We start from the raw sequence: 14109 nt of genomic DNA, 5'->3' as shown, positions 1-14109 counted from the left end.
AATGAAAAAATTGCTTCCAATAAATAATGAAAATGGCTGATTGTTATCATAATGACAATAAAAATGGCATGTGCAGATTATTATCAGACGATAGATTGTGAACAGCCCCATTATTTTTTTAACACTTTTAAGAAGCTGAGATGATGAGTTTCCTGGATAAAATTTTAGGTGCAGTTCCTGTATTGAATTGTAAAAAAGATTGCCTGGACAGTTAAGGGTCGATTTATCAAACTGCAGTGGACAGGGACGCATATAAGCACCCCTGTCTGCCGCAACTCACCTCTGGCAGGCTGAATTCCGCTGGCGAAATTCAGCATTGCACACGAGCGCTATTTTGCACTCGCGTGCAGTCCAGCCCCCTACCCACACACAGCTCATCATGCAAGGGTGCATCGTCCGACCGGGGAGAGTAAAATTTGCCACCTTAGAGGTAGCGAAAGCTTAGGAAAGCAACGGTCTAATGACCGCTGCTTGTTAAATACGGACTGTAGGGTCTCTTGTGAGAACCTGCAGTTGTAGGGGGTCGAAAGTGTTCCATCGCTGAAAACTCTCTAAAGCAGTAACTACTATGGAATTTTAGGGTCAAATATGTATGTTTTGTTTTTTACCAATAAGATAAATTCCAATTCCATGCAGTTAATCATGCATTGTTTTTTTTAATTTATTTATTTATTTATAGAATGAAAAACAAGCTATGGTATTTTGAGTTTGCTACATCAGAGAGTGTTTTTTCTACGTGTAAGAAGTTGAAGGACTATGTCACGATTGAGGTAATTTTCTCATGACATCATAACTTATTACCATGTGACTAGAAAACTATTTCTCTAATATCAAGTCATATGTAAAAGGGAAGAAATACTGCCCTAACGAGTTGACTATCTAGGGAATACTTCATTCTTATCTGTAATTAAAGAAACATTGTAAACAGCATTTTGTTTTTGCCTGAAAAATGTATGAAGTATAAACTATTTAAACTTCAACTAGTGTGCAATTATCAGTTGTTAACCTCTTGCTAATGCCATTTGGCTTATAGGTACTTTCTGCTAACATTCGTTCTTCATAAGCAGGAAGTATCAACCAATGAGTATTTGTGGGTAGTACATAACTGATACAACAGTATTTGTTTCTGCCTAAATGTAATACAGATTCTCTTTAATTCATTGAAATAGCATTTTAACAGCTCTTCTTTGCCATAATCTCTCTGTACAAAATGGCAACTTGAATACTCTGCTGTTAAAAGCAGAATGTGTTGTTTTTTTTAATCACTGTAGCTACATTAGTTACATGTGGAAATTTACCCCAGATGGATTTTAAACATGTTTATACTAACATTACATTATGGCACATTACCCTTACGTTTAATATGGTTTGTGTTTGTCCAGTGCTGTGGCTCCCTACTGGACCTTAGCTCTGTTTCCCTAGAAGGAATTGCAGTCCTAAACATTCCCAGCATGCATGGTGGATCCAACCTATGGGGGGAAACCAGAAAACCTTTGGGGGAGCCTCGCAATGCGTCCTGCCAAAATCTTCCCGAGGCCATCATTGACCCTGAAGCCTTGAAGTCATGCGTGCAAGGTGAGAGGAAGTTTAAAAATATTAGCGAATCAGGCATAAAGTAAAGGAACTCTTCTTGAAAGAGTAAATTACTATACACAGTAGACTTCACTGAGTGGATGTTTTGTATTTCTGTTCCTGCAGACCTCAGTGATAAGCGGCTTGAAGTGGTGGGATTGGAGGGAGCCATCGAAATGGGGCAGATTTATACTGGACTGAAAACCGCAAGAAAACGTCTAGCAAAGTGTTCAGACATAATCATACGGTAGTTATTGGTCTTACTCTCTTCTCTCCCCCCCTTTATTCTTTTTTCTATTTTAACACTGGCTTTATTTTTTTATATAAAAGTTTGCAACATGCAGATGAGACAGTACATTTAGTTAACTGGTTAAGGGAACATTAAGCTCAAAATGTAATTTCCCATAAAATGTATTAGTATTTCATTTTATTTTCCCCTTTTCCTGTATTTTAACTCTAAAAAAACGTGTGTTTTTTTAAAGGGACACTGAACCCAAATTTTTTCTTTTGTGATTCAGATAGAGCATGACATTTTAAGCAACTTTCTAATTTACTCCTATTATCAAATTTTCTTCATTCTCTTGGTATCTTTATTTGAAATGCAAGAATGTAAGTTTAGATGCCGGCCCATTTTTGGGAACAACCTGGGTTGTTCTTGCTGAATGGTGGATAAATTCATCCACCAATGAACAAGTGCTTTCCAGGGTGCTGAACCAAACAAACAGCTTAGATGCATTCTTTTTCAAATAAAGATAGCAAGAGAACAAAGAAAAATTGATAATAGGAGTAAATTAGAAAGTTGCTTAAAATTGTATGCTCTATCTGAATCACAAAAGAAAAAAATTGGGTTCAGTGTCCCTTTAACCCTTTCAGTACTAACGACGGCTCTGAGCCGTTGCAGAGTTTCCCACTCAGGTGCTAACTATGGTGTCGCTAGCACTCTCCCACCTTGAGAGAGATCTGGAGGCTCCCACCCGCTCCTACCCCGGCTTTCACAGCTCATTGTTAAATTAATTAAATTAATGTTGAACATATATAAACTGACCTATTTAACCTAAAGGACCATTAAATAAAGTAGAATTGCATATTTAACACGTGTATAATAAAAAGACAATGCAATAACACTTACTATGAATTTAAAATAAGCAGTATCTTTTTTTCTGGCATTTTTTTTTACCCATTTGTTGCCCCCCTGTATCATGTGACAGCCACCAGCCAATCACAGACTAGTATACAAATACACTGTGAACTTGTGCACATGCTCAGTAGATGCTGTGGTCATATAAAAATAATTTGATAATTTTTTTCTAAGTGCAATAAAACCATAACACCTTCCTTCTCTTAGATATGGATAAATTAGCATTCAAGTAACCTAGAACTGAGGAAATGTGTTAAATTAGCAACCTGATGATAAGCCAGCCAGTAACAGAAAGCCAGCTGATTCCTGATTGGTTAGCAACTTAATGTGTTATGGCTATACCTGCCAGCCAATCAAATCAGTGCCTACTGTCTATGCATAACTAGTTATAGACAATTTCCATCTTCTATAGTTTCAGCTTCACCTTGTAGATTGATTCACCATTTGTGTTGTGCTTTTTATTTTGTTGCTTTTTTCAGGACATTGAAGCCACTTCCAATGCAAATTGATGGGGAACCCTGGATGCAACCGCCCTGCACAGTAAGTATACGTTCCTATCGCTATCAGTCACTGTGCTGACTTTCTTTTAAAAGCTGGAAAGGGTATATGGTATTCCCGTATATTCTATTCATAAGTCATATATTCTAGTATAAAGCTTGGTATAATTATACTGGAATAATTGTACTAACTTAAGAGGATTCACAAAATCAGCCTTTAATAAGGTAGTTAAAATGTTTAGTAATATTTATCCACATTTGCTGCTAAATAAAGTATGTTGCATTTTTTTTGGCCATTAACCCATTTACTGCGCATGATGACGTGTTCACAATAATTTTAGTGTGGATGACATCCACATGTCATCATGGGGGGGGGGGGGGGTTGTGAGATAATTGCACCCCCTCTGTCTCTGGTGAACTAGTATGAATCTGGGGATGGCAGTAACGTCACCATGCTCATGCTTGTTGACGTCACCAGGCCCCAGAGTTGAGTTGCTGCAGAGGGTTTAAGGGAGCTGAAGTGGTAAGTATACAAATAGCTAGGTTGCAGCTCCCTTTAAGCTTTAGAAACCTCCATTGTTTGAAAGGCAATCTCCGATCTCCTGCTCTTTCAAGTGGTAGGTTACTTGAGAGTATAAAGTTAAAGAACCCATTAAAAAAAAAAAAAAACATTAAAAAAAATTAACCCGCTACTGGGAATTTCAGAGAAAAGGCTGCCTGAAATACCAGAGATTTTTTAGCATTTTTGCTATCACTCCATATAAACAGAAATAGAGCCTTGTTTTTTTATTTACCTATCAAAACTATATATATATATATATATAATATATATATATATATATATATATATATATATACAACAAGCTCAATACCATTGTTAGCCTGTTCTATGGCGATTTACCACAGTAATGCTTTTCACAGAGTAGAACTTTCCTGTAGTATATCAGTCTCATCCCGCCTATAACGGTCAGTCCAGCACCAAAATACCAGGCAATCCTCTCTAAACAAGGAACACAGCAACCTCAGACGATCATTTCGGCCTTCATTGGGCCTCGTCAGTGAGGTGTAGCCATATTCCTCTAAGCACACTGAGCAAGGAGTCCACGTCTGGTTGCCCCTTTTTCCCATAGGGAGACTAAATACATACAGAGAGAAGTGCACTCACAGGAACGAACAACCAGCTCAATACCATTGTTAGCCTGTTCTACAGCGATTTACAACCTGGGTGCAAATTCTTTTAGCCCAGTAATGCTTTTTACAGAGTAGAACTTTCCTGTAGTATATCAGTCTGATCCCGCCTATTACGGTCAGTCAAGCGCAGAAATACCAGGCAATTCCTCTCTGAACAAGGAGCACAGCAACCCCAGACGATCGTTTCGGCCTTCATTGGGCCTCGTCAGTGAGGTGTAGTCATATTCCTCTAAGCACACTGAGCAAGGAGTCCACGTCTGGTTTCCCCTTTTTCCCATAGGGAGTCTAAATACACACAGAGAGTAGAACACTCACAGGAATGAACAACCGGCTCAATACTATTGTTAGCTTGTTCTATAGTGAAACGATCGTCTCCCTCCCGAACCTCCCACCTGTACAAACGGATTATTGTTACAGCACAGACCATGTCACTGTCTGTAACGGTCTGGCAATCTGCCTTCATATGGTAATTGAACACCGATTGTTTCCTGTTACCATATGAAGACAGATGCCTGCAGCCCAGTATGACAACCGTGACTGCATGGGCTGCCTGAAGGTCGGACATATATATACGGCATGTGGTACGATAGGCTATGTACCGCATGATGTATATATACGTCCTATTGGCGCAAGGGGTTTACAATTTAATTAACCCTTTAAGCGCTAACGACGGCTCTGAGCAATTGCAAATTTTCACGCTCAATTTTCACGCTCAGGTGCTATAGACGGCTCTGAGCCGTCGCTAGCACTACCCCATCTTGATGGAGGTCTGAGGACCCCCATCCACTCTTACCCCAGCGATCTGGCCTGGATACTTACAGGCATTGCTGGGGCTTCTCTCCCCTCGCAGTGACGTCACACGTGATGATGTGATCACACAACTTTATTTAAAACTGACAGTTGTCAGATATAGGGAGATGGGGGCATGCTGCTTAGATGCCTGTATCTCAGGCATCTAAGCAGCTACAGACCCCCAAGACCAACCATTGGAAAGGTAATCATCTAGCCTTTTTGTATAAGTCTTTGGGGTATTTTAGAATAAAAAGTAAAAAAAAAATAGTTAAAAAAAAGTTTAAAGAAAAGGATTTGGGGGTCTCTAAAGGCACATAAATAAAGATTAAAATTGCCTAGAGACCCACAAAATACATTTTATAAAAATAAACTTGTTTTTTTTAAATAAATATTAGTTTAAGTATTATAGCTAAATAACCATTGTGGTAACCAGCGTTACCCTTTTACAATACGGACTGATATTATATTTGTAATTCCATGATCACCTGGATAATGTGGTTACAAATTAATAAATGGTAGAAGAATGCTATTTTTTACTGTAAAGAAGGTTATTTTTTGCAATAAAAAATATATATTTTCTAGCGACATAAATTCCTTTAAAAATATTTATTTATTTTGTAGAGAGAATTATGGCTAAGTGTCTCGGTGCTGAGGAAGCAGCTGGGTTCTCTATGAACTCAGACTCTGATTCCTTTACTGATGAGAGGGGCCACATGTATTGCTAGCACAAAAATAGACAATGTAATAATAAGTGGAATATAGCTCTTTGCTAAAAATAAATATATTTTTCTTTCCTATGACATGGAGAGTCCACAATGTCATTCCAGTTACTGGTGGGATATTCAACTCCTGACCAGCAGGAGGAGGCAAAGAGCACCCCAGCAAAGCTGTTAAAGGGACACGATTTTTATTGTTTTAAAAGATAGATAATCCCTTTATTACCCATTCCCCAGTTTTGCATAACCAACACAGTTATAATAATATACTTTTAACCTCTGTGATTATCTTGTATCAAAGCCTCTGCAAACTGCCCCTTTATTTCAGTTCATTTGACAGACTTGCAGTTTAGCCAATCAGTGCCTGCTCCCAGATAACTTCACGTGCACGAGCACAGTGTTATCTATATGAAATATGTGAACTAACACCCTCTAGTGGTGAAAAACTGTTAAAATGCATTCTGAAAAGAGGTGGCCTTCAAGGTCTAAGAAATTAGCATATGAACCTCCTAGGTTAAGCTTTCAACTAAGAATACCAAGAGAACAAAGCAAAATTGGTGATAAAAGTAAATTGGAAAATTGTTTAAAATTACATGTCCTATCTGAATCATGAAAGTTTATTTTGGCCTAGACTGTCCCTTTAAGTGTAACTTCCCTTGCCCATAATCCCCAGTCATTCTCTTTGTCAATGGAGGATGTGTGAAGCTGGTGTCTGAAGATATTTATCCTTTTATGGGTACCCTTTGCCTGCAAGCAAGGATAAGGGGCTAAGTCAATCTCTTTAGTAAGAGTAATGGAGGCTATTAGCAGTTAGAAAGCGGCAAGGTTGTCCTTGCTTTATTTCTAACATTATTGCTACCCCTTGACAGAAAGCTAGGGTTGGTTGCTCTGTTCTTTCTTTCTCTACAGGTCCCTGGCAGAGAACGGCTGATTCTGTCAAACCTAAGAGTTGGTGAGAAGATTGAAGACTTCTAACAGTGAGTCCCTGTATCTCTACCCCCATAGCTAGTGGTCTATGCATAATAGGGGTGAGGGACTTTTTTATTTATTTGCTGAGTACCCTCCAGTGAGGGTGGGCAATTAGAGAGGTGGATTTTGGCCTCAGACTGTATGACTTCTTGTGAAGTCTTTAATCAGAATAGATTCTCTCTCCCTGGGACGGTGGTTTTTATCTCTCCACTGTAAAATTGGAGACTGCACATTTTATTTCAGTAGGCTGGCAGTTTCTGCAGCTTTCTTTTTTACTATCTCCCTTTGAGGTTAGAGTACAGGGTTAATTTTTATTTCCCCTTTTTTCTGTTAGAGCTGGTATTCGGCATGTATGAGGGGCCGATGCTCTTTTAATTATGTTTTAATCTTGAATGGCAGTTTAGTTTGGCACCATTCACCTCAGAGGGATTCAACTCGGAGTATCTGGGTTCCGTCCTGCACATCCTGCTTTCTGCAGTACAGCGCCAGCAGTTTGGTATTCTATGAATACTTATATAGTCCTTACTCTGCTGTGCATATAACAGCAGTGCTGTCTAATTATATTATGTGGAGGCCTTCTTAAAGTGTTTTAGAAGTCTCTCACTAGTGTGCACTCATATTTATGAGGGCGCCATTTTTTCCTAACCGTCAGTTAGAACTTGCAGTCAGCGCAGTATTGATACTCTGCTTGTAGCGTTTCAACAAGATATGTGCGATGTCTATATATCACACACTTATGCATGTGGGGAGTTATAGTGCTTTATACTCAGTGTCAGCGCAATTTTTTCCTTTCCACAGTTGGCTGATCGGCTGTGTGTGCATGTTAAACGCTTTTGGTGCAATATCTGTTTTCTCTGTGTGAGGGTCAGAAGCGCTTTCCCAATTTCTTATGTCAGGTCTCTTAGTGTGGAGACTTTATTTAAGGGAATTCCATTTTCCCCCTGTGGGTGATTTATAATGCTTTGTTAATAGGCCTCTTTATCTTAGTGGTCTTTTAAGCAGATATGTTTGCAGAGACTTAAAGGGACAGTATACTGTAAAATAGTTTTTCCCTTAATGTGTTTACAATTGCTTTTTTTACCAACTGCAGAGTAAAAAATGTATGAAAATTAGATTTTTAAGGCTTATTTGTGTATATTAAAGCTCTGATTTTTTGTTTTGAAGCCACAACCTAATAAAATGGGTTGAGTTTGTAGTTTTAATCAGATCTCATTACTGTATCACATTGTGCACATATACCTGCTTCTTTATCTTATATCTGTCCTTAAAACAATCACCAATACTTTGAGAGAACAATGGAAAATCAACATTTTATTACCTTATCTCTGCTTTATCACACTGGGAGTGTAATTTCTTCTGCTGGCTGTGTTTACAAAGCTTATCTATAGCTGGTACGCGCGGCCACAAATTTTCAGAATAGGTGGGGATACCACATGCTAAATTAACAATTTCAAATGCCAATATAAGGGTAAAGGAGCTATGGTGTTTGTTGTGATATTATAATATATAATGCTTTCTTCCTAGTTTGTGCTCTGACTTGTAAATGTATATAATTGTTGCAAAGAAGCAGGGGCGGGGACAGTGTTGTTGGAGTGAGGAACCAGGAAATAAAGTGTGTAGTTAGTTGCTGTATAAATGGACTCTGTGTCAGATATATTTTTAAACCACCTGGATTTACAAACACTACATTTTGGCGACGAGGATTATGTTTGAAAACTATTGCTTTGTCTCAGCAAACAGTGAGTAACCTGCTGCAATACACACACAAGAATGGCTGCATGTAATGAATACAACTTCCCTGTGTTTAACTCTGATGCAGAACTTAGCTCAGTAGGCCCAAGATGGCTAAAATGGATTCAGAGATTTGAAAATTATCTTATTGCTTTGGATGTTACTGATGCAAACAGAAAAAAGGCTTTACTGCTTCATTTAGCTGGAGAAAAAGTGTATGACATTTATGATACCTTGTCTGCAACCACTGACTCATACAATGATGTTAAAGATAAACTGACAACATATTTTCTCCCTAAAAAGAACACTCAGTATGAAATATACACATTCAGACAGGCAACACAACAGGGTGATGAACCTTTAGATGCATTTCAAACCAGGTTACGTTTACTAGCAAAGAATTGTGAGTTTTCTAATGTTGAAAATGAGATTAAAGCACAGATAATACAAAGCTGCACTTCTTCAAAACTTAGGAAATATGCACTGAGACAATCTGAACTATCTTTAAAAGATTTGCTTGATTATGGCAGAACATTAGAAATTGCTGACAGGCAAGCTGCAAGCATAGAAAATAGATCTACTGAAGATCAGTTTATTACAAATAGAGTTCAAAAAGACATTTCAACAGTACAGCCTACAAGAAAGAAAGAGACCTCGTGTGTGTTATGCAGGAACTGTGGGGGTTTCTATCCACATAATGGGACTTGTCCTGCAAGGAATAAGCAATGCAGGGCATGTGGGAAATTTAATCACTTTGCAAAGCAATGTAGAACAAAACTGTATCAAATACCTCAATCACATACTGAGCCACATACATCAGAACAGTGGAAAGTAAATCTAGTCAGATCTCCTGATCAAAAAGGACAATATTCAAACAATGATGACAAATATGTATTTGTAGTAAACAACATGTGTAACCTAACTCAGCCACAAGTTGATGTACTCATTAATGACACTAAAATCACTGCATTGATTGATTCAGGATCTGCTGTCAATTTAGTGGGTGAACAAACATTTCACATGTTAAAACCACAACCACAGTTATTACAGAGTAAAATAAATATATATGCATATGGATCAACTAAACCCCTTAATGTCATTGGTAAATTTACAGCCACATGTGCATTTAAACACAACAAAACAGCAACTATGTTTTATGTTGTAAAGGGTCAAAATTCTTCTCTTCTGAGTTTTGAAACTTCATCCAGTTTGGGACTTATAAAGCTTATGAATGCAATTTCACCTAGAAAGGACACAGGATCTGTAGCAGATCGGTTAGTACAGCAGTATTCCCATTTGTTTAATGGCATTGGTAAATTGAAAGATTTTCAAGTACAGCTGCATATTAATCCACATATAAAACCTGTAATACAACCACATAGAAGAATTCCATTTCATCTAAGGCACAAGGTTGATGCTGAACTCAGGAACCTTGAAACACAAGGAATCATCGAAAGAGTGCAGGGGCCAACTCCATGGGTCTCCCCAATAGTATCAATGCCAAAACCCAAAGACCCAAATAGTGTAAGAATTTGCATAGACATGAGGCAAGCCAACACTGCCATTATCAGGGAGCGCCACGTTACTCCAACATTAGATGATATAATTCATGATCTCAACCAGGCAAAAGTTTTCTCCAAACTTGATTTAAAATCAGGCTATCATCAACTGGAATTGGATCCAAAAAGTAGATATATAACTACATTCTCAACACACACAGGATTGTGGAGATACAAGCGCCTAAATTTTGGTGTTTCTTCTGCTGCTGAAGTATTTCAAAATGCAATACAGCAAACATTATCTGGAATTCCAGGAGTTAAAAACTTCAGCGATGATATCATTGTGTTTGGAGCTACTCAAGAGGACCATGATAAAAATCTCACAGCAGTTTTTGAACGACTTCATGAGAAAGGACTTACCTTAAATTGTAGTAAGTGTGAATTTAACAAAACTAAACTAGAATTTTATGGATTTGTTTTTTCAGCTGAAGGCATATCAGCAGACCCAAAGAAAGTGGAAGCAATTCAGAATGCAAATCCTCCAATAGACGCCAGTGAAGTCAGAAGTTTCCTAGGGATGGTAAACTACTGTTCTCGATTTATCCCTAATTTCTCTACTATTGCCACACCTTTAAGAGAGTTAACAAAGAAAAGTGTGCCATGGCGTTGGACTGAAACTGAACAACAAGCTTTTCAACAACTGAAACAGAGTTTGACCAGTGACAAGACAATGTCCTATTTTAACCCTCAACGGCAAACTATTCTTTTAGTAGATGCTAGCCCTGTTGGTTTAGGTGCTATTCTGGCACAGAGAGACAAAGGCAAGCATTATATAATTGCTTATGGTAGCCGTTCTTTAAATGATGTGGAAAAACGTTATTCTCAAACAGAACGTGAAGCTCTGGCAATAGTTTGGAGTTGTGAATACTTTCATTTATATTTATATGGTTGTCCATTCACAACATCTTCAGTCACTGTTATTCCGGTTTTAGACAAAGTTTTCTCTTTATTGGGAATTCCTAAAATTGTTAAAACAGATAATGGTCCCCCATTTAACAGTACTCAGTTTAATAAATTTGCTTCATATCTTGGATTTAAACATAGGCGCATTACCCCTTTGTGGCCACAAGCTAATGCAGAAGCTGAAAGATTCATGCGTTCTATGGGGAAATTTCTAAGGGCAACTACAGCGCAAGGTAGACCATGGAAACAAAATTTATACTCTTTTCTGAGAGACTATCGATCAACTCCCCATTGTACTACTGGCAGATCACCCGCAGAGCTGTTATTCAATCGCAAACTTCGGATCAAAATTCCGGATATAAATGATTCGCTAACAGAGACACTCAACAAGGACTTAATACAAAAAGACAGTCATGCCAAAGCCAAGATGAAAGCTTATGCGGATAAATATTATCATACCAAATCTGCTCCTTTTGCTGTTGGAGACAGAGTCCTGTGTAGGCAAGATAGACGACACAAGTTGGATACTTTATATGATGTCATCCCATATACAGTTACAAGAATTCAAGGATCAATGATCACTGCAGTAAGAAATGGACATACAATTACTCAGAACTCTTCTTTCTTCAAGAAACTACACAAAGAATAGGACACTGAAGTATCTGATGCAGAAGATGATGATTCTGATATACCCAAATTATTTCAAGAACATGATGATAATATGAATAACTCAGAGAGCAGTGAGGGGGAAGAAAACATAGCATATGATCAGTCCTTAGATACTAATCGAAAATACCCTCTCAGAGAAAACAGAAGACCTCCTGAATACCTTAAAAACTATGAAAAATAATGTGTTTTCATGTAATGTATTATGTCATCATGCAACTCTTTTATGTGAAATATAGTTGGTCTTATTTCTAGATATTAAGCATAGTCTATATATAGTTATATTTATGTTTAGTTTAATGGTTATGTTTCTAATCTAAAGTAAGGGAGAGATATGGTGTTTGTTGTGATATTATAATATATAATGCTTTCTTCCTAGTTTGTGCTCTGACTTGTAAATGTATATAATTGTTGCAAAGAAGCAGGGGCGGGGACAGTGTTGTTGGAGTAAGGAACCAGGAAATTAAGGCCTAGATTTGGAGTTCGGCGGTAGCCGTCAAAACCAGCGTTAGAGGCTCCTAACGCTGGTTTTGGCCGCCCGCTGGTATTTGGAGTCAGTGATTAAAGGGTCTAACGCTCACTTTTCAGCCGCGACTTTTCCATACCGCAGATCCCCCTACGCCATTTGCGTAGCCTATCTTTTCAATGGGATCTTTCTAACGCCGGTATTTAGAGTCGTTTCTGAAGTGAGCGTTAGAGCTCTAACGACAAGATTCCAGCTTCCTGAAAATAGCAGGAGTTAAGAGCTTTCTGGCTAACGCCGGTTCATAAAGCTCTTAACTACTGTACCCTAAAGTACACTAACACATAAACTACCTATGTACCCCTAAACCGAGCTCCCCCCACATCGCTGCCACTCGATTAAAATTTTTAACCCCTAATCTGCCGACCGCCACCTACGTTATACTTATGTACCCCTAATCTGCTGCCCCTAACCCCGCCGACCCCTGTATTACATTTATTAACCCCTAACCTGCCCCCCACAACGTCGCCGCCAGCTACTTAAAATAATTAACCCCTAATCTTCCGACCGCAAAGCGCCGCCACCTACGTTATCCCTATGTACCCCTAATCTGCTACCCCTAACACCGCCGACCCCTATATTATATTTATTAACCCCTAATCTGTCCCCCTCAACGTCGCCGACACCTGCCTACACTTATTAACCCCTAATCTGCCGAGCGGACCTGAGCGCTACTATAATAAAGTTATTAACCCCTAATCCGCATCACTAACCCTATCATAAATAGTATTAACCCCTAATCTGCCCTCCCTAACATCGCCGACAGCTACCTTCAATTATTAACCCCTAATCTGCCGAGCGGACCTCACCGCTATTCTAATAAATGTATTAACCCCTAAAGCTAAGTCTAACCCTAACACTAACACCCCCCTAAGTTAAATATAATTTACATCTAACGAAATAAATTAACTCTTATTAAATAAATTATTCCTATTTAAAGATAAATACTTACCTGTAAAATAAATCCTAATATAGCTACAATATAAATTATAATTATATTATAGCTATTTTAGGATTAATATTTATTTTACAGGCAACTTTGTAATTATTTTAACCAGGTACAATAGCTATTAAATAGTTAAGAACTATTTAATAGTTACCTAGTTAAAATAATAACAAATTTACCTGTAAAATAAATCCTAACCTAAGTTATAATTAAACCTAACACTACCCTATCAATAAAATAATTAAATAAACTACCTACAATTACCTACAATTAACCTAACACTACACTATCAATAAATTAATTAAACACAATTCCTACAAATAAATACAATTAAATAAACTAGCTAAAGTACAAAAAATAAAAAAGAACTAAGTTACAGAAAATAAAAAAATATTTACAAACATAAGAAAAATATTACAACAATTTTAAACTAATTACACCTACTCTAAGCCCCCTAATAAAATAACAAAGCCCCCCAAAATAAAAAATTCCCTACCCTATTCTAAATTAAAAAAGTTACAAGCTCTTTTACCTTACCAGCCCTGAACAGGGCCCTTTGCGGGGCATGTCCCAAGAAGTTCAGCTCTTTTGCCTGTAAAAAAAAACATACAATACCCCCCCCCCCCCAACATTACAACCCACCACCCACATACCCCTAATCTAACCCAAACCCCCCTTAAATAAACCTAACACTAAGCCCCTGAAGATCTTCCTACCTTGTCTTCACCATCCAGGTATCACCGATCCGTCCTGGCTCCAAGATCTTCATCCAACCCAAGCGGGGGTTGGCGATCCATAATCCGGTCCAGAAGAGGCTCCAAAGTCTTCCTCCTATCCGGCAAGAAGAGGACATCCGGACCGGCAAACATCTTCTCCAAGCGGCATCTTCGATCTTCTTCCATCCGG

At 38.1% G+C, this 14109-nt stretch overlaps 1 protein-coding gene across 6 annotated transcripts in view; it reads left to right on the top strand.

Moving 5' to 3' along the window:
- The window catches only part of DGKA (diacylglycerol kinase alpha), a 389538-nt gene that overhangs the window by 350514 nt on the left and 24915 nt on the right, over positions 1-14109 (top strand). For all 6 annotated transcript variants that reach the window (XM_053708123.1, XM_053708124.1, XM_053708121.1 and 3 more), the window contains 4 exons: positions 680-770; positions 1383-1575; positions 1699-1819; positions 3190-3250. In XM_053708123.1, the coding sequence (XP_053564098.1) occupies positions 680-770; positions 1383-1575; positions 1699-1819; positions 3190-3250 (466 nt within the window). The remainder of the gene's footprint in view (positions 1-679; positions 771-1382; positions 1576-1698; positions 1820-3189; positions 3251-14109) is intronic.

The sequence above is a fragment of the Bombina bombina genome, chromosome 3, assembly GCF_027579735.1.
Source record: "Bombina bombina isolate aBomBom1 chromosome 3, aBomBom1.pri, whole genome shotgun sequence".
Lineage (NCBI taxonomy): Eukaryota > Metazoa > Chordata > Amphibia > Anura > Bombinatoridae > Bombina > Bombina bombina.
Note: the sequence above shows the minus strand (reverse complement) of the source record. Positions and strands in the feature narration are given on the sequence as shown.